At 42.2% G+C, this 14,704-nt stretch overlaps 1 protein-coding gene across 3 annotated transcripts in view; it reads right to left on the bottom strand.

Annotated features, from left to right (window-relative positions):
* The window catches only part of ZEB1 (zinc finger E-box binding homeobox 1), a 123,107-nt gene extending 113,525 nt beyond the window's left edge, over positions 1–9,582 (bottom strand). The window contains exon 1 of one of the 3 annotated variants that reach the window (XM_040066724.2): positions 9,475–9,582. In XM_040066724.2, the coding sequence (XP_039922658.1) occupies positions 9,475–9,532 (58 nt within the window). In that variant the 5' untranslated portion in view covers positions 9,533–9,582. Of the gene's footprint in view, positions 1–7,614; positions 7,897–8,598; positions 8,652–9,474 lie in introns of those variants that run through there. The other 2 variants (XM_058421398.1, XM_040066732.2) reach the window with 2 other exon arrangements.
* Between the last annotated feature and the right edge of the window lie 5,122 nt (positions 9,583–14,704).

Here is a 14,704-nt window from a genome sequence, read left to right as displayed (position 1 = left end):
TTGGCAAGAATACTGTTTTCTTGTTGCCTTTCAGACATGGAAGTTCTGAAATCCCCTGCTGAGCCTTGTCCTGCAGGTTGAGTACTTGCCTCCTGCAGCCATCTGCAGCACCTCCTCGATAGTATTCTGCAACCTTATCTTCCTCTCCCACATGTACAAGGTAAGAAGAAGAAGAAAAAAAACCAACTACATTTGCATATGTAATTATGGTGCAGCTCAGCAGTGAGCAAAAAATTACTGGAAGTTGAGAACAGATATGCCCGATGACCACACCTTAGTATTTTAAATGAAAATGCTTAGCAAGGAAGGGGAAGGGACAGCAGCAGGGAAGGAAGCCAGTCATTACAGCTCCAAATCTGCTTCAAAGTCCTTATTTACCACCTCATCCTCTTTACCAGGCAAACGGTACCTCGGGTCCTTCCTGTGAACAATAGCACAAGAATGAATCCAGTAGTGTGTGACTGGTTCCATTTTGCTTGACTTAACCAAATAGCTGTGCCAGGAATACTATGAAGAATAGGAAAGACTATGGAAAGACATAAACAAAACAGGATGAAAGATTAAACAGTCTACAGATTCTGAACAGTATCTCCTTTTCCAGTCTAAGACTTTAACATGACTTACAGTAGCTTACAGAAACTTAAGAGAAATGATAAAATGGACTAGAAGGTGTGAAGAAGAAAAATCTGATACAACCCTGCAAGCACACAAGGCAAAAATCCCTCAAGGCCTTAAGAAAAACTTTTTAAAGATAATTGCATCTTAGAAAAAGGGACAACTCATCTCCCTGATGCTTCTGGCCATTAATAAAAATTATGTTAGCTGAGCTGAGAAGGAAGGTGTTAGGAAAACAAAGAAATAAAAAGCCCAACTTGCTTCTTTAGGGATCTACCAGTTCAACAAAAATCAACTTAAGTCTTGTAGTTAAGGCCTGATTTTTCTGTTTTTTGGTTTGCCCTTTTTCAGATGGAATAGATTTCCCCAGGTCTTTTTCAAATCATGCCACATTTGTGATGTTTTGTAATATTTTGCTTTATTCCATATACACATCTGTGGATGGATGCTTACAAAATAGAACAGAAAATTGCCCTCACTGTCTGTCAGCTGTCGATCAAAGAGATTTGGGAAAGAGACATTTGCTGAAATAATGAATACATTTTCTATCATAATAACTGAACGTGCTCTCAGCATCACTGGCCCAACTAGCATTTGATCCTAACAAGGACAGGCACACCAGTTCATAGGTAAAAATCCTCCCAACCACATCACACTGTTAACCCCTTTGCTTCAAGTGTTGTCCATGAAAATCACTCTCAGGATGACGGTGAATGGAAAGGTTTATAACTCATCTATCTCCAATGATCTTGTCAGTTCCTCCAGTGTTCCTCTTGACCTGTGAGAAGCTAAAGAACAGAGGAGCTGCAGAAAGAGAGGATATCTACATCAACAGAAGTACAGAATACTACGCAGTTAGTTAAGGAACAGTTGCTTCTTTTCCTTCTGATACGCTCCCATATCGTAGAGAGTTCTTGGTGTTTAAAGAACTAATTTTACATGCCCTTTCATTGAAGAACTGCTACTCATATTCACAGATCCTAGCTGAACAGGATGCAATGTCATCTCAGCACAGCAAAGAACTTCTTTTTGCTCTCTTTTTCAGTTATAATTAAGCACCCTACCACATCCTGAAGAATACATTCATCATTAGACGTGTTCATTTGCTTTACACAGTTTTCCAAAAATAGGATCAATGGAACACATTGAAGGGAGAGCAACAAGAAGGATGCTACCAAAGAGAAAATAAATATTTGTAAAGAAACCAATAAAGGATGCCCGTTTTCAGGTTTTAACCTTTGGGTGACAGCAGCTGTTAACCAAACTGCTCTGAAACAACAGGGGTAAAGTCCTCACATCAAGGAGATTGTGACAGCTGGGAATGACAGCTGAAAAGGAGAGAACTGAAACAGGCTGCTTTCAAACAGTACTGACTTCTGAAAAATGAGAAAGCATATTTTTATATTTTTAGTTAACTTCTGTTACTCTGAATAAGCATGTTAAAATAAAAGATATAGTTACAGTAATGGCATCTGAGACAAGAAAAGGCTCCTTTCTTCTCTATTTGTCCCTTCTGGGGACAAATGTACAAGTCTAAAGAAACCTGGTTAATACGTTCAGCACTACCCAATGGAAACATCTGAATCCTTCCTCACTGCTCCACACACAGACAGAAATTTAACAAGTTTCTTCTTTCTACTCTACCATCACCTATCCTCCTAACACATGGATGTAAGTGGCCAGGTACTTACACTAGGAATTGGATGTATATGCCAAGACACAGGAAGACTCAGTACATACATTTTTACTGCCTGAAAGGTGCTTACATACTGCGTATGGATGGAAGTAGTATTTTTCTCAGGAGTACTGAAATAGATTTAAAAAGCTATGCTGCATTTAACTGGAGTCTGTTATCCATCAAGTCTCACTGCTCTTGACTGGGCTTCCCATTCTCCTTGACTGTCACTCAGGAATATTACTTATCTATGCAAGAAAGAGATAAATAGTTTATTGAATACACAAACTGTAGCTTAGTAGAAAAAATAAAAGCAACTCTAGTCTTTCCTTAAAAGAAATGGTCACAAAGACTAGAAAGTTGCAACTGTGAACAGGTTTTTTTTTTTAATATCAAGCTTTTGTTACTCTTTCCAACAACAATCAGAAAAGATGCAAGGAAGTGGACAACCAGAAAAGCAAACCAAGACTGAGAAAAACACAAGCACATAATAATTAGCTAAAAAATCAATTCAGAGTATTAAAGGCAACGGCTTACAAAAGGTTTAAAAAACTTGCCAACATAACATGGAAATAGCATTATAAAACAATACACACATGAAACCCCCTACACAACTCAACAATTCCAGTATTTCAAGGCATCACCCAGCCAACCGAGTTCCAAGCCATTTACTACTGTGATCTTCTCATGCAGCAGCCAAACACATTCCTCCCTGGAAAGCCAGCAAGGTGTATCAGAAATCAGGTATCAGACCTTCAGTGAGAAGCAGTCCTCTGCCTATGCCACCCTCCCTCCTTCCCCATACACGCCTTGCCTCACCCATCCGGCAGTCACACATACAACCTTCTACTCTCCAACCTTTGCTTGGGGGTTTGTCCATTTGGGGTTTTTCAAACTCCTAAAGACTTCAAACAGCATTTCCCTCAGCAGGAAAGAATCTCTAACCAGACTGATGTAATGCAGCGTTTGATGACTGAAGGTAACCACATATATATGAGAACACTCTTCACACCCACCTTTGCCTCACGCTGCCCAGGCAGGAGCAGCACCCACCTGCACCCACAGCCACTTCCCACACAGCTCCACCTGTGACAAGCAGCTGTGGTGGTAAAACCTAGACTTTCATGTGTTTGTCCCAGTCAAGCTGACTTAACCAGGCCTGGCACTTATTTACATGTTTCTGGGAAATTTTTGTTTTGAGGAGAACTTATGCTTTTTTACTTATTTATCATTTTCAAATATTATAAATACCAGTAATACACTGAGACTCCTCTTTAGTCATTACTGTCACAACAAAACCAATATCTTATGAAATAATTTCTACCCAGATGTTAAACTCCAAGGAAACAACCCCCTTAAAACCCTCCACATCCCAGCAGGGGTGTTGATGTTAACAGTGTAGTCTTTAACTAATTCCCTCCTGATGTGATTTATTTTTGTGTACCCTTGCATCACTGAACTTAAGATTTGGGAACACAAAACACACCAGAAGACAATTCTACTTCTCTGATGCATCACTACATAGACTATGAAGACAGGAAACATCACTAGTGAAAATACTATTTTAATACCATCTAAAAATGGCTAAAGATAAAACTGAGTTTTATATCTTGCCCCTTGTTCGCTGAAAGCAAAACTATTCCAATAAATATGAAAGAACTTAATTAAGCTGAAAGGAATAGTAACTACCAAATGACAAAACTATTCTTTCCCTTTAAGGCTCTAGATCAAGCCAAATGCAAGGGTAGTCCTGAGGATTAAAACTGGACGGAGACTCAGTCTTGCTATGGACTTCCTGTGTGACCTTGGGTAAGTCACTTGAGAATTTAGTTCTCAAAAATAACAGGCCTATTATAGCGGCCAGAATGAAGCACCAATGTTTCAGAGACCACAAAGGAAAGACAGGATTCTGCTTAGCTGCCCAAAACAGAAAAGATCCTATGTGTGAGTCCTCTTGGAAAATGTAGGTAACAACCACCAAAAATTCAGGAATATTGATGTTAATCAGCTGAAAGTTCATCTGAAACTTTGCAATACAGTATGAAAGCTTACATAAAAACAGAGTAATTTTTGCTTTTCAACCTCTAGTTTTGAGTATTTCTAGAGATGCAGTATGTACTGTTAAAGACTGGATTTACAGTTGACAAAACACACCTACTCCAATCAGTTTGCAATATAAATTAGTTAAATATTTTTGAAGTCACTACAAACAGCTAATGACTCAAGAGCAATAAGCTTGTATTTTTGATAAATAATAATGACTTAATTTAGAAGCAGGGATACTTAAAAGTAATTTGGCCAGATAATGTAGTTCCAGCAGTTTCTCTACAATAGAGAGCAATTGATCAAAAATCAGTTTAAAAAAACCCCCCAAATAAAAAAACCTACGATTCAAGTTTCACAGAAGTCAATTTTATTTCTTTACCATCGTAATACAGAGTCCCACACATGTTAAAAATGTCTGCCACCCCTCAATGGCATTTTAAACTCTATTAAAACAGATGTTTCCACACGAGAAAAGGCATTACAGTGATATTTTGACTTCAGAGTACTTCAGCCTCTCCCCCATCCAGCACTGGAAAACTTCTATAAGAAGAAATTACAGGTTAATACCACAACCGGAGTCTCAGTGGGGAAGGAAGCAGGGAACAGCTGTAGAACCCCTTCTTCCTGCTCTGTCCACAGAGGAGCGGCTTACAGAGAGCAAGGGCCCAACCAAAGGCAGTAACACCAATTAGAAGGACCTGTCGTAAAGCCCAAAGTCCACAGAAACTCTTCCCCATTGAGTCTATCTGTTGTAACTAAAAATATTCAACAGAAAATCTGGATTGAATTCAAGGACGTCAAATCCTCAGACTTCTAACTAAAAAAACTGAGTGATTTCTATGAGTGAGAAGCCCATGTCAGAAGGAAAGTTTCATCTTCCTGCTACTTTTCATTAACCCTTTCAGCAGCACACATACAGCGCCCATACTAGCAAGGCAAATTGTTTCAGAAAACAAATTACCTTAAAAGAAAGGTAACTACTGCCTCCAGTAGTTAAATACCTTAAGACACCCTGCCTCACAACTGTAAAAATAACAAGCACTGATTGCTGATAGAGAAATGAAGAGATATTGACCTTTTTAAGAGAACTCACGTTATATTTCAGAAGCTAACATTAAAACAGAAGCACTGCTTGTTTATAAGAGAGAAGGTTTCCTTGGTCTCAAACAGTTAATTCAGTTGTCCATGTAGACCTGTTCACTGTGCCTGGAATTTTAACTCGGGCTACATTCCACAAATCCCAGTTTGCAAATTTAAATTAACACCAGAATGAAAACATGATACCTAGCAAAAAAGAAAGGCAAGGGGGCAAGAGAAGACAGGCACAACCAGGAATGCTGTATCCCAAGTGTCACTAACACCTGACATCCTGCCAGTAGTTAACACCTTGGAGCTAAAAGAAATATGCTTTTGCCATATTCAAAGGGATTTACAGTATTCATACAGTTCTCGGCTTGGTAGCAAAACCTTATATGAAATTGTTATCTAATAGAAATAAAAAAAGAAGAGCGTCAACTGTAAAGCAACTGAAATAGCACTCTAACAAGTCAATCTACATACCTTTTAGTAATGAACTCACTGTGACCAAGGCTGGCTTATACCTTCTCCTCCCATATACCAGGTAGCATGCAGAATTCACTCAGATTCATACATTCTTCTTTTTACCATTAAATATGCATCTGAAAACCTGAATGCATACTTGCATTATTTTCAGAGCATCTATACTTAAGGTTGATATCTTTTTACACTCTATGAAGGAAAGTTTTAAATATTTTGTTTGTTTTACTTATCTCTCAGTATTGTTGAGGAACAAGATGCATCACTTTTAGTTCTGCTGTTTAATAAGAACTTAGACAATCCCATAACATACATGGGAGAAGCTAAGAAAGCAACTAATCCTGACTGCAAACCTACTCAGAATGAGAAAACCTTTGCTGATATTGTATCTATCTGAAGTCTACACAGGAGTCCCACAAGAGTGTGGCCACGCAGATCACTGGCAAAAAATACCCAAACTGTGTCTCTCTTTCCTCCTCTTAATTTTTCTATCAAAAGAGGGGGAGAAGGGGAAGAAGTAGATAGGATGAGAGACTCCCAACCAGCACTGTGTTTCTGCTGTATCACGGTATCTCAACACTTTGTAAAGTGTTCTGCCGTAGCAGATGTTTTTGTGTATTGGCCAGGACTAAGGACAATGACACAGGGTAGTTTTCTTCAGGTAGGAAGTGCCAGATTTCCTTGTAAGTGGAGGCTTTAATGGCAGCGCCAATCGGCTCTTTGCTGATCTCCTGTAGGGAGCAAATAAACAAGGTAGGAAAGGAACCAGCTCTAGAGTTAAGAAGACTACCTTTCCAGATAGACTTAATGCACCAGGATAGCGCCCAAACACAGAGAGAAAGCGGGGTGGAAAAGAAAAAAACAAAACAAAAGTTTACAGTGTAAGAATAGCTGTATTAAGTTTAACAAGAGATAAAAAGAAGAAAAGTTTACTGTATAATAACTCAATACCGTAGTCCAGTATTATTAACTGGCATACTGGATGTCTAGTTCAATCTCTCTGCAATAGTTTCCTATTCTGTGGGAAAGGAGAGGAAACAGCATAAAAATGCTTTTGTTTTTTATGCTACAAACAATCCTGTTGCTTGTGCATCTTCCCTGTGCCCATTCCTCATCAACAGAGGATACCTAAAAGAACCAAGTGCATTTAGAGACTTTGGGGGATGGAAAAAGCCTCATACTTATTTATTTTAAAGGTTAAAGGGTTAACATTTTTTCTATGCATTTTCTTCAGTAAATATTTGCAAGTCAAACATAAACCCACTGCTGAGAAATCTCTATTATCCAGATTCTATTATCTAACCGATCCTGATGCTCCAATGCACAATGACTTAAGTTGGTTTTAAATCCTCAATAAAAGGAACCAAAACCAGCCTAAACCAAGACACACTACATTTTACATTGCAGAACTAGTTGATAAAGACTCAGAGGCTTTTTATAATAAAGTGGGTGCATCAATGAGGACCAAAAGTGATGAAGATGAAAAATACCTGGAACGATACCACATCTTACACACCTTTTGTTTTCTGCAAGTGATACACGCTACAGACAGAATGGTTTGTGCTAAACAGCCTTAAATCTGGTTTTCTAATATTAAGCACAAAGGAAAAACACTGACAGCAAGCGTGGTAAATAAATCCCTCCCTTGAGAACGAAAGCAGCAGACAGGAGGGGGCTGACATGCATGCAGGAGAAAACTAAACACCATCTTTTTTTTCTACCTGCACAAGTTGCCATTTGCTGCAGCAATCAAGGATCTTTTTTCCCCGTCGATTTCAAAAGCCAGGTTTTCAGAAAATTTCTCTCTCAAGTCATCTGTTGATATGCTTTAAGAGTATGGTATTCATATCACTGGATCTTTAAGAGAAAAATCCATTTTCTTTCCTGTTCAGGTAAACATGTTTACAGCTCCTGCACAGACGCTGGGTGGTTCAGACTCACATGTCACACATGTTGTCGTCAGCAACAAGAAAAGCCCCTTTCTCTGATCATCCACATTTTTAATAAGGTAAAGAGAAAAGCACTTTCCAAACTTACCTTTAGCACAGCCAAATCATGAGCTAAATATAAATATTTACACTAGGACAAGGAATTAATAACATGAGCGTGCAAAGGGGAATACTTGCTAGAAAACGCACACAGCAAAAATAAGAAAACCCTTTTAAGTTCAACGCAATCAAACCAACCCGTTAGCCCCAGGAAAGGCCGTCATTTATCACCACGTTACGCCCCGAACAGTCAGGATTAGAGAGGTGAAGCACCGATCGTGGCTCCGATCTGTTTCGGAGACCGTTCACTGAATATGAAAACATCTCAGATCGCAGGCAAAGCCTTCCTATCTGTGACCCCGCACAGGAAATGCCACATAAAACCTAAAATTGCCAAGGAGGGTTACAAAATTGCCTACTCTACATCCTATTCCGAAGAGTCGTGCTACGAGGGCAGAACTACTTCTCCATTTTCCAGAAAATAAGTAGAGAGTGGGTGTTACGAGCCTTTATTCCCCCCGCCGTGTACCTTCCCATTGCATCTTAAAGTAACACGCGTACCAAAGGGGGAAAAAACACCACCCCACAGCAGCCCTTAAGTCTGAAATGTAAATGTAATTCCTTATATAGACTGCAGCAGCTGGTCACACACGCACGGAGAGCGGAGCGGGGGCCCCCGGCCAAACCGTTACCACCCATTATTATACAAACAGGTACCTCCGAAGCCAAAGGGAAGGGAAGAAACTTCGCCGCCCGCCCCCGCCGCCCGGGCGCAGCCCTCCCTTCCCCACCGGCCCGGCGGGGCGGCCGCGGGGCGCCGCCGGGCACCAACTCTCGGCGGGGCGGGGAGGCGCGGAGCGGGCGGGCGGGCGCGGAGCGGGGGCGCCGGCCCGGGGCGGCCGCGCTGCCCCCGCGCGAATCGCCGCCCGCTGCGGCGGCGGTGCTTCCCCCGCGTGTGCGCCCGGGTGTGCCCGCTCGGGGACGGCCGGCGTCCCCCGCCGCCGCCTCCCGAAGGGGGAGCGCCGGCCGGGGGCGAGGAGCCGGCTCGCCGCCGGGCGAGCGGGGGGGAAACTCCGGCGGGCGGCGGAGGCGCTCCCGGGCGGGCGGCGGGGCGATCCCGCCCGCGGGGCCGGGGGGAGGCCCCGCTCCGACCGGGGTAGCGCGCAGGTAACAAGTTTCGGAGTTGGGGGCGCCGCGGCCGGGCGGGCGGCGGCCGCTCCCCCGGCGCTCCCCGCGGGGCTCGGCGTCCCCGCCGGGGCCGGAGGGCGGCGGCGCGGCCGGGGGCCCCCGAGCCCGCTGCCGGTGGCGGGGCGGTCGCGGGGCGTGAGGGGGAAGCAGCGTGTAACGGTCCCGGACAGCGGCGAAGTGCGGAGGCACCGCTAGGCGGAGGAGGGAGGCGGCGGCGAGGGAGGCTCCAGGTAGCGGATATAACGGTGCGGAGGGAGCCGCGCTCCCGGCGAGCCGCGGCGGGGGGAATTACTTTGGCGCCCGCCCGACCTCCCCCCTGCGCGCTCGGGACGGCTGTGCCCGGCCCCCGCCCCGGCCCCGCCGCCGCCCCAGCGCGGCCGCGGCGCTGCCCCGCGGGTGACTGACCGTTGTTGCGGCGCGGGTTCGGCTGCTTCCTGCGCTTACACCTGGGGCCATCCGCCATGATCCGCTCGCTGGTGTCTAAATGCTCCAGTCACCTCCTCCCCCGCCCGCCCCCCCTCACTCCCTCCCCTCCCCCCCGGACCTGGTTTACGACACTGGGTGGTTTTACTTTTACATCACCTTCCTACACCTAGTGCTCGCCCGGAACCTTGTTGCCACGGGAGACGGGCGCTTTACGGCAGCGCGTTTGAACGGCGGCGGGGGAAAAGTTGCGCCCGCAGGTACCGGGAGCGGCGGCGCCGCCCGGGGGGGCTCGGGCCCACGACCCCCGCGCCGGCGGCAGCGCGGGGAGACCCCCGCGGGGCGGGGCCGGGGTGCCGGTGTCGGCGGTCTCCGGCCCCGGGGCGGCGCGGGAGGATCCCCGCGGGGCAGTGTCCCGCAGCGCCGCGCCGAGGGGCCGGCCCGGCGCCCGCCCCGCTGCCAGGTGCGGCCCCCGGCAGCCGCCCCCAGGTGCGGCGGGGCTGAGGCGGCGCGGCCCGGCTCCTCCGCTCCGCGGGGCCGTCCCGGCGCGGGGCCGCGCTCCCGGCCCGCCCGCGGTGCTCGCACCTGGCGGGGCGCGCAGCCCGACCGGGGCTCACCGGCACCGGCGTCTGCCCTTACGGGGCCGAGCGAGAAGCACACAGCTGGACCACAGTGACGCCGTTCCCACCGTACGTGAAATCTGCCGCGCTAGGGCTTTCCTTAGTCGTACTTCCCGGTTTTACCAAGAGGAGGAGAGGTATAAAATTCTGTGCCGTAAAAAATAAAAAGAAGAGAGCAATTTTTTCACGGATAATTAACAAGCAACCTCTGTTGTGCTTAATAAACTTATTTAATGTGTTAAAAATTAAAACCGTCAAACACCTGTACTACTTATTTACTCTTGCTTTTCACTTCAGGCAATAAAATAATTTAGTAAGTTTGCCTCTAGTATTCCTTCTTTTTTTTTTTTTTTTTTTTTTTTTTTTTTCTTGTCGTGATTCTGTCGAATTTGTAGTTCTGTGCTTCTGGGGAACTTTTATCTAAAAAAATTAAATTTCAGTGAAAGCACTTGTCTCCATGGGATACTTTTAATAAGAAATTGATACACTGCAGAACTTGAGGCCTTCAGCTGTTCTGCACTGTCACATTCCACATGCTATATATGCACGTTCTGTAACAAGTCACCTCGTTTCATGGAAGCAGCATAACATCTCTCTAGGAAATGAACTATTGAACACTGTCAGTTTATGGGCGTACCTTGCATCTGAAGCCCCCACAGAAGTCTGGACAATCAGAAGTGCTTAGAAAAGAAGTATTGGGCTAAGACAGATGCAGAATTAGGTAAAGATCCGAAGGGATATTTTCCAAATCAATTGTACCCTCAAAACCCCCTGAGTCTTGGGTTTGGATGCTCACATGGAAACAGTGGTTGCAGATACCAGTAATTTGTCTGATAGTTTTCAAAAATTGTTAAGTTTAGGTATATCATTCTTACAATATGTCTCTTTACTCAGTGATGGTTGGCTGCTGACCTCAACATTTTAATAAGGATCTACCTAAGAGTGATGAAAGAAGCAAGTCGAACAGTACATCAAGTACAAGTGCTTGATAGACTAACAGGAGTCATTCAAAACCATTAGATTTGGCATCAGCTGGGAGTACTGAACCCCAACTATGAGGATGGCTAAGAACTGCAACATGAAACCAACTATAAAATAAAAGTGAGACTTGTCAACTCAAATTTCGAGTGAGCGAATTACAAATTTTAAGGCGGAGTTTTGTTTTTGTTTGACATCCTTGTTGAGTTGTAAACTCAAACTTGTAAAGTTTCCGTGCAGAAGATAACCTGTGGCTGTGAAACTGTTTGCTTAAGGTGTTGGAATTGTTAGATGTTTTTTATCGTTCTGTGGATGAATTTGAGGGTGAACCAAAATATGATATACAGGTTTTCATGCAAAGTTTTTACTTCCTTAAATTTAGTTAAGTTCTTAGAAGGTAGTTGCAAATAATAAATAATATCTGTAAACATACTTGTAGATTTGTAAGAATATTCTCCTACTGCCCACATGAAGTTCCAGGCCCTCTTTAAGCTACTTTGAAGAGCTTATTTCATTGAGTTTTGTCACTTTTCACTTCTGGATAAGAATTCTTGTCTCTTCCTTTTGAGCAATTTATGTTTCCTAGCAGAATGAGAAGAGAAACAGTCTCCTGGGGTTTGTTGTGCTCTTTTTCCGATAGCCATAGTGTCTGTTTGAGCTTGACTCTCCTGAGATTTCCGAGCAGCGGGGAGAAACTGGTGACAACTCCTGCTGCCCATTAGTTTCTGAAGAGCAGAACTGAAACTGGCAGGAACATTGGTAGCTGGACACTGCTACAGTTTGGATAAATGAGAAAAGAAAACCAAAGCAACCTTTGTATACATTAACTTTGAGATGAAGTAGGTCTAGAAACTAAAAAAAAATCAGAGGATGTTTTGCATCAAGTTATCGATGACCCCAATCACAATTCATTGTGGGAAGTGTCTCATTCACAACTTGTAAATAGATATGTAGATCAGTTGGGGGTTTGGTTTTAAAACTTTCTTGTATTTAATCTAAGAAACTGGGCAGTTCACATCTTTGTATACAAAGTTCCCATTATTTACTGTGCTAAATTAAGCATGCAGCCACTGTAAAAGAATTTTTACCTGATGTATTCTTCTAATCCTGGCTGCAAAGCAACTAGTTAAAATTCCTATTATCTTTGTCATGTTTTGCAATACATGAGCATGTTGTATATGTAATTTAGACTGGTTTATGCTTCAAGAATGGAAAATCTGGTTTTCCATTATGGCGTACAGCTCTCAGTCTGACTTTTCAGTCAAGGATGCAGGAATTAATTAATGAATTCATCTGCAAAACTTTAGAGAAGAAGTATATTTCTGCATCCTCCTAAATGTGTCAGTCTTGAGAAGATAACTCTTTAAAGGAGGAATCGTAAGAAAGTGGTCATCCCTAAAAATTTCTAGTAACCTAATTTGTATGGGAATTTAGGCAACCTAAATTGGCATGTTGTAATTAAAACATGAGATTGCACAGCTGCTGTACTTCATCTTTTTTGAAATTTATTTCCATTGTCTGAAGACAAGAATTAAAATACTTCCATAGTCTCACTGTAGTATGGATGTTCAAAAACCAGGTAATGATTCTTACACAGTTTTTCCCATTTAAAAGATGCTCCCATATGTCGTGTTATGACTTATGATCTCTTAAGTAAGTATCATTAAATAAAAGCAATCAGTCCTTTGTTTTTATTCCTACTCCTTATTGATGCTTATGAAGTTTCATGTAGGATCTTGAGTACTCTGGATTTAAGGGTGTTCATTTAGTTAATGAATTGAGAATTACAATGCAAAACAACTCAACATTGTTTCTTGTTTATTTTCTTATATAAATATATATATATATATATATAAATATATATATATATAAAATTTCCATGAGTGAAACTTTGTTTTCAATTCCATGTATCTCTTGGAATCTCCATTCCTAAAATTTATTTTTTAGTTGATGATTTTTTTATTTTAGATTTTTGTTAAATGCACTTTTACTCCTGTATAGGAATTGTAGTTGAAAGATTTGTTAGGAGAACGATGACAGAAATACAGTTTGCTGCAGCTGAGGAACTAATCTTGAATAAAATGTTAATTTTAGAGATAGCAACATAGAGGTGTAGTGCCCTTTCAGATGGTCTTTCAATTTCTATTTATGCTTCTAAATGAATCTAATAAATTTTGAAAGTGTACCCTGGGATGTTGAATAGTCTAAAAAAATTGGTAAAGCTGCTTGAAATTTTCACATTTAAAGCAGGTTTTGTAAATATTTATCATGGAAAGTTACCTTTTTTTCACTTTCCTCATCTCATAATTTTGTTTTCTGTTTCCATACTTTACCATGAATTTACTTGTTCATTCAAATCTTGAAGCTTATGAGGTCTAATAAATTGTCAAGTCTTTGCACAACTTGAGGAGATTGTACCTGCTTGAATGTTAGGGTGAGGGTGTAACTCTGCCATAAATCATCAATAAGTACATAGCTATAGATAGCTATAATGACTTGCACATATGCAACTGTCTTTTCTAACATCTTCCTTATTAAGAAAAAGTGTTTGTGGAGGTCACAAAGGCCTTCAAACCCATTTTGTTTCTCTTGCTCTCCATTGCCCTACTTGTTGCATATTTTTTCCTATGACAGCAATTAACCTGTGCTGATGCCTATGTCAGGTTGATATGCTGTAAGAAATAAGTGTACTAGAACATAACAAGGACCTTCTCTTCCATTCTTATACTAATTTTAACTTTCAGTGTGATCTCTGTTTCAGAGTCTTCACACAAGCAAAAGAATTATTTGAGAAAAATCTTGAAAAGGTCATTTCACATTCTTCATCTAAAAGGCAAATCTCATATATTCAAAATGGAATTGGAATGCAAATTTGGGTGTAAGTGGTGGATAGTGAACAGTTGCAGGGTTTTTTTTGCTTGTTTTCAAAATACCCGGAGCTTCAGATGAGAATGTCTACTTCAACATTTATTTTTCCACCACTAGATGCAGTAGCATAAAGTGTTGTTTCAAAATACTATTTTTTTTAATTACATCTGAAGTTGTGACTGATCAAATTACACTTATAGAGCAGTTAGATTGCCCACTTTTAATAGCAGCACGTTTCCCATTCATCTTTGTTTATGATGACTCTGTTAAGTGTTCTTATCCATTATACTAATTAAACACTAATGTGTTGTGAATATTTTCACATATGGATCATGTTTGTTTGCTTCTGTAACTTCCACACTATTTCTGATTTAGTTCTGCTCCCCAGCCTTCTTGCTGTTTGCTGTCTCACAGTTTTGTGCAATTGCTCATTTGGCTCTCATTTGGGGTTATTCTCTTTGTTATGATGTCTGCACAGCTGGCTCACACAGCTCTTTAAATCCCAACTTAAAACTGATTTCTTAATTATTTCATTGCATAGTCTTCTCACTTATATTTGGGGATTTTAGTAGTTGAAATGCATTGTAATGCTAGGCTTTACTTATTTGTTATCTCTTGTTTCTTGTTTTTTCTCACTTTAAGTGCATAATGCTTCTTCAGGGAATGTTTGTTAATACATAAAAGGAAAGCTGTTGTTCTGGAGCTTGCAGTGTGTCTTCTGAATATACAGAATTAACATAAAGAAA

The sequence above is a fragment of the Hirundo rustica genome, chromosome 1 (assembly GCF_015227805.2).
Source record: "Hirundo rustica isolate bHirRus1 chromosome 1, bHirRus1.pri.v3, whole genome shotgun sequence".
Classification (NCBI taxonomy): domain Eukaryota; kingdom Metazoa; phylum Chordata; class Aves; order Passeriformes; family Hirundinidae; genus Hirundo; species Hirundo rustica.
The sequence above is the reverse complement of the archived record's forward strand: the minus strand, read 5'-3'. Positions and strand labels throughout refer to the sequence as shown.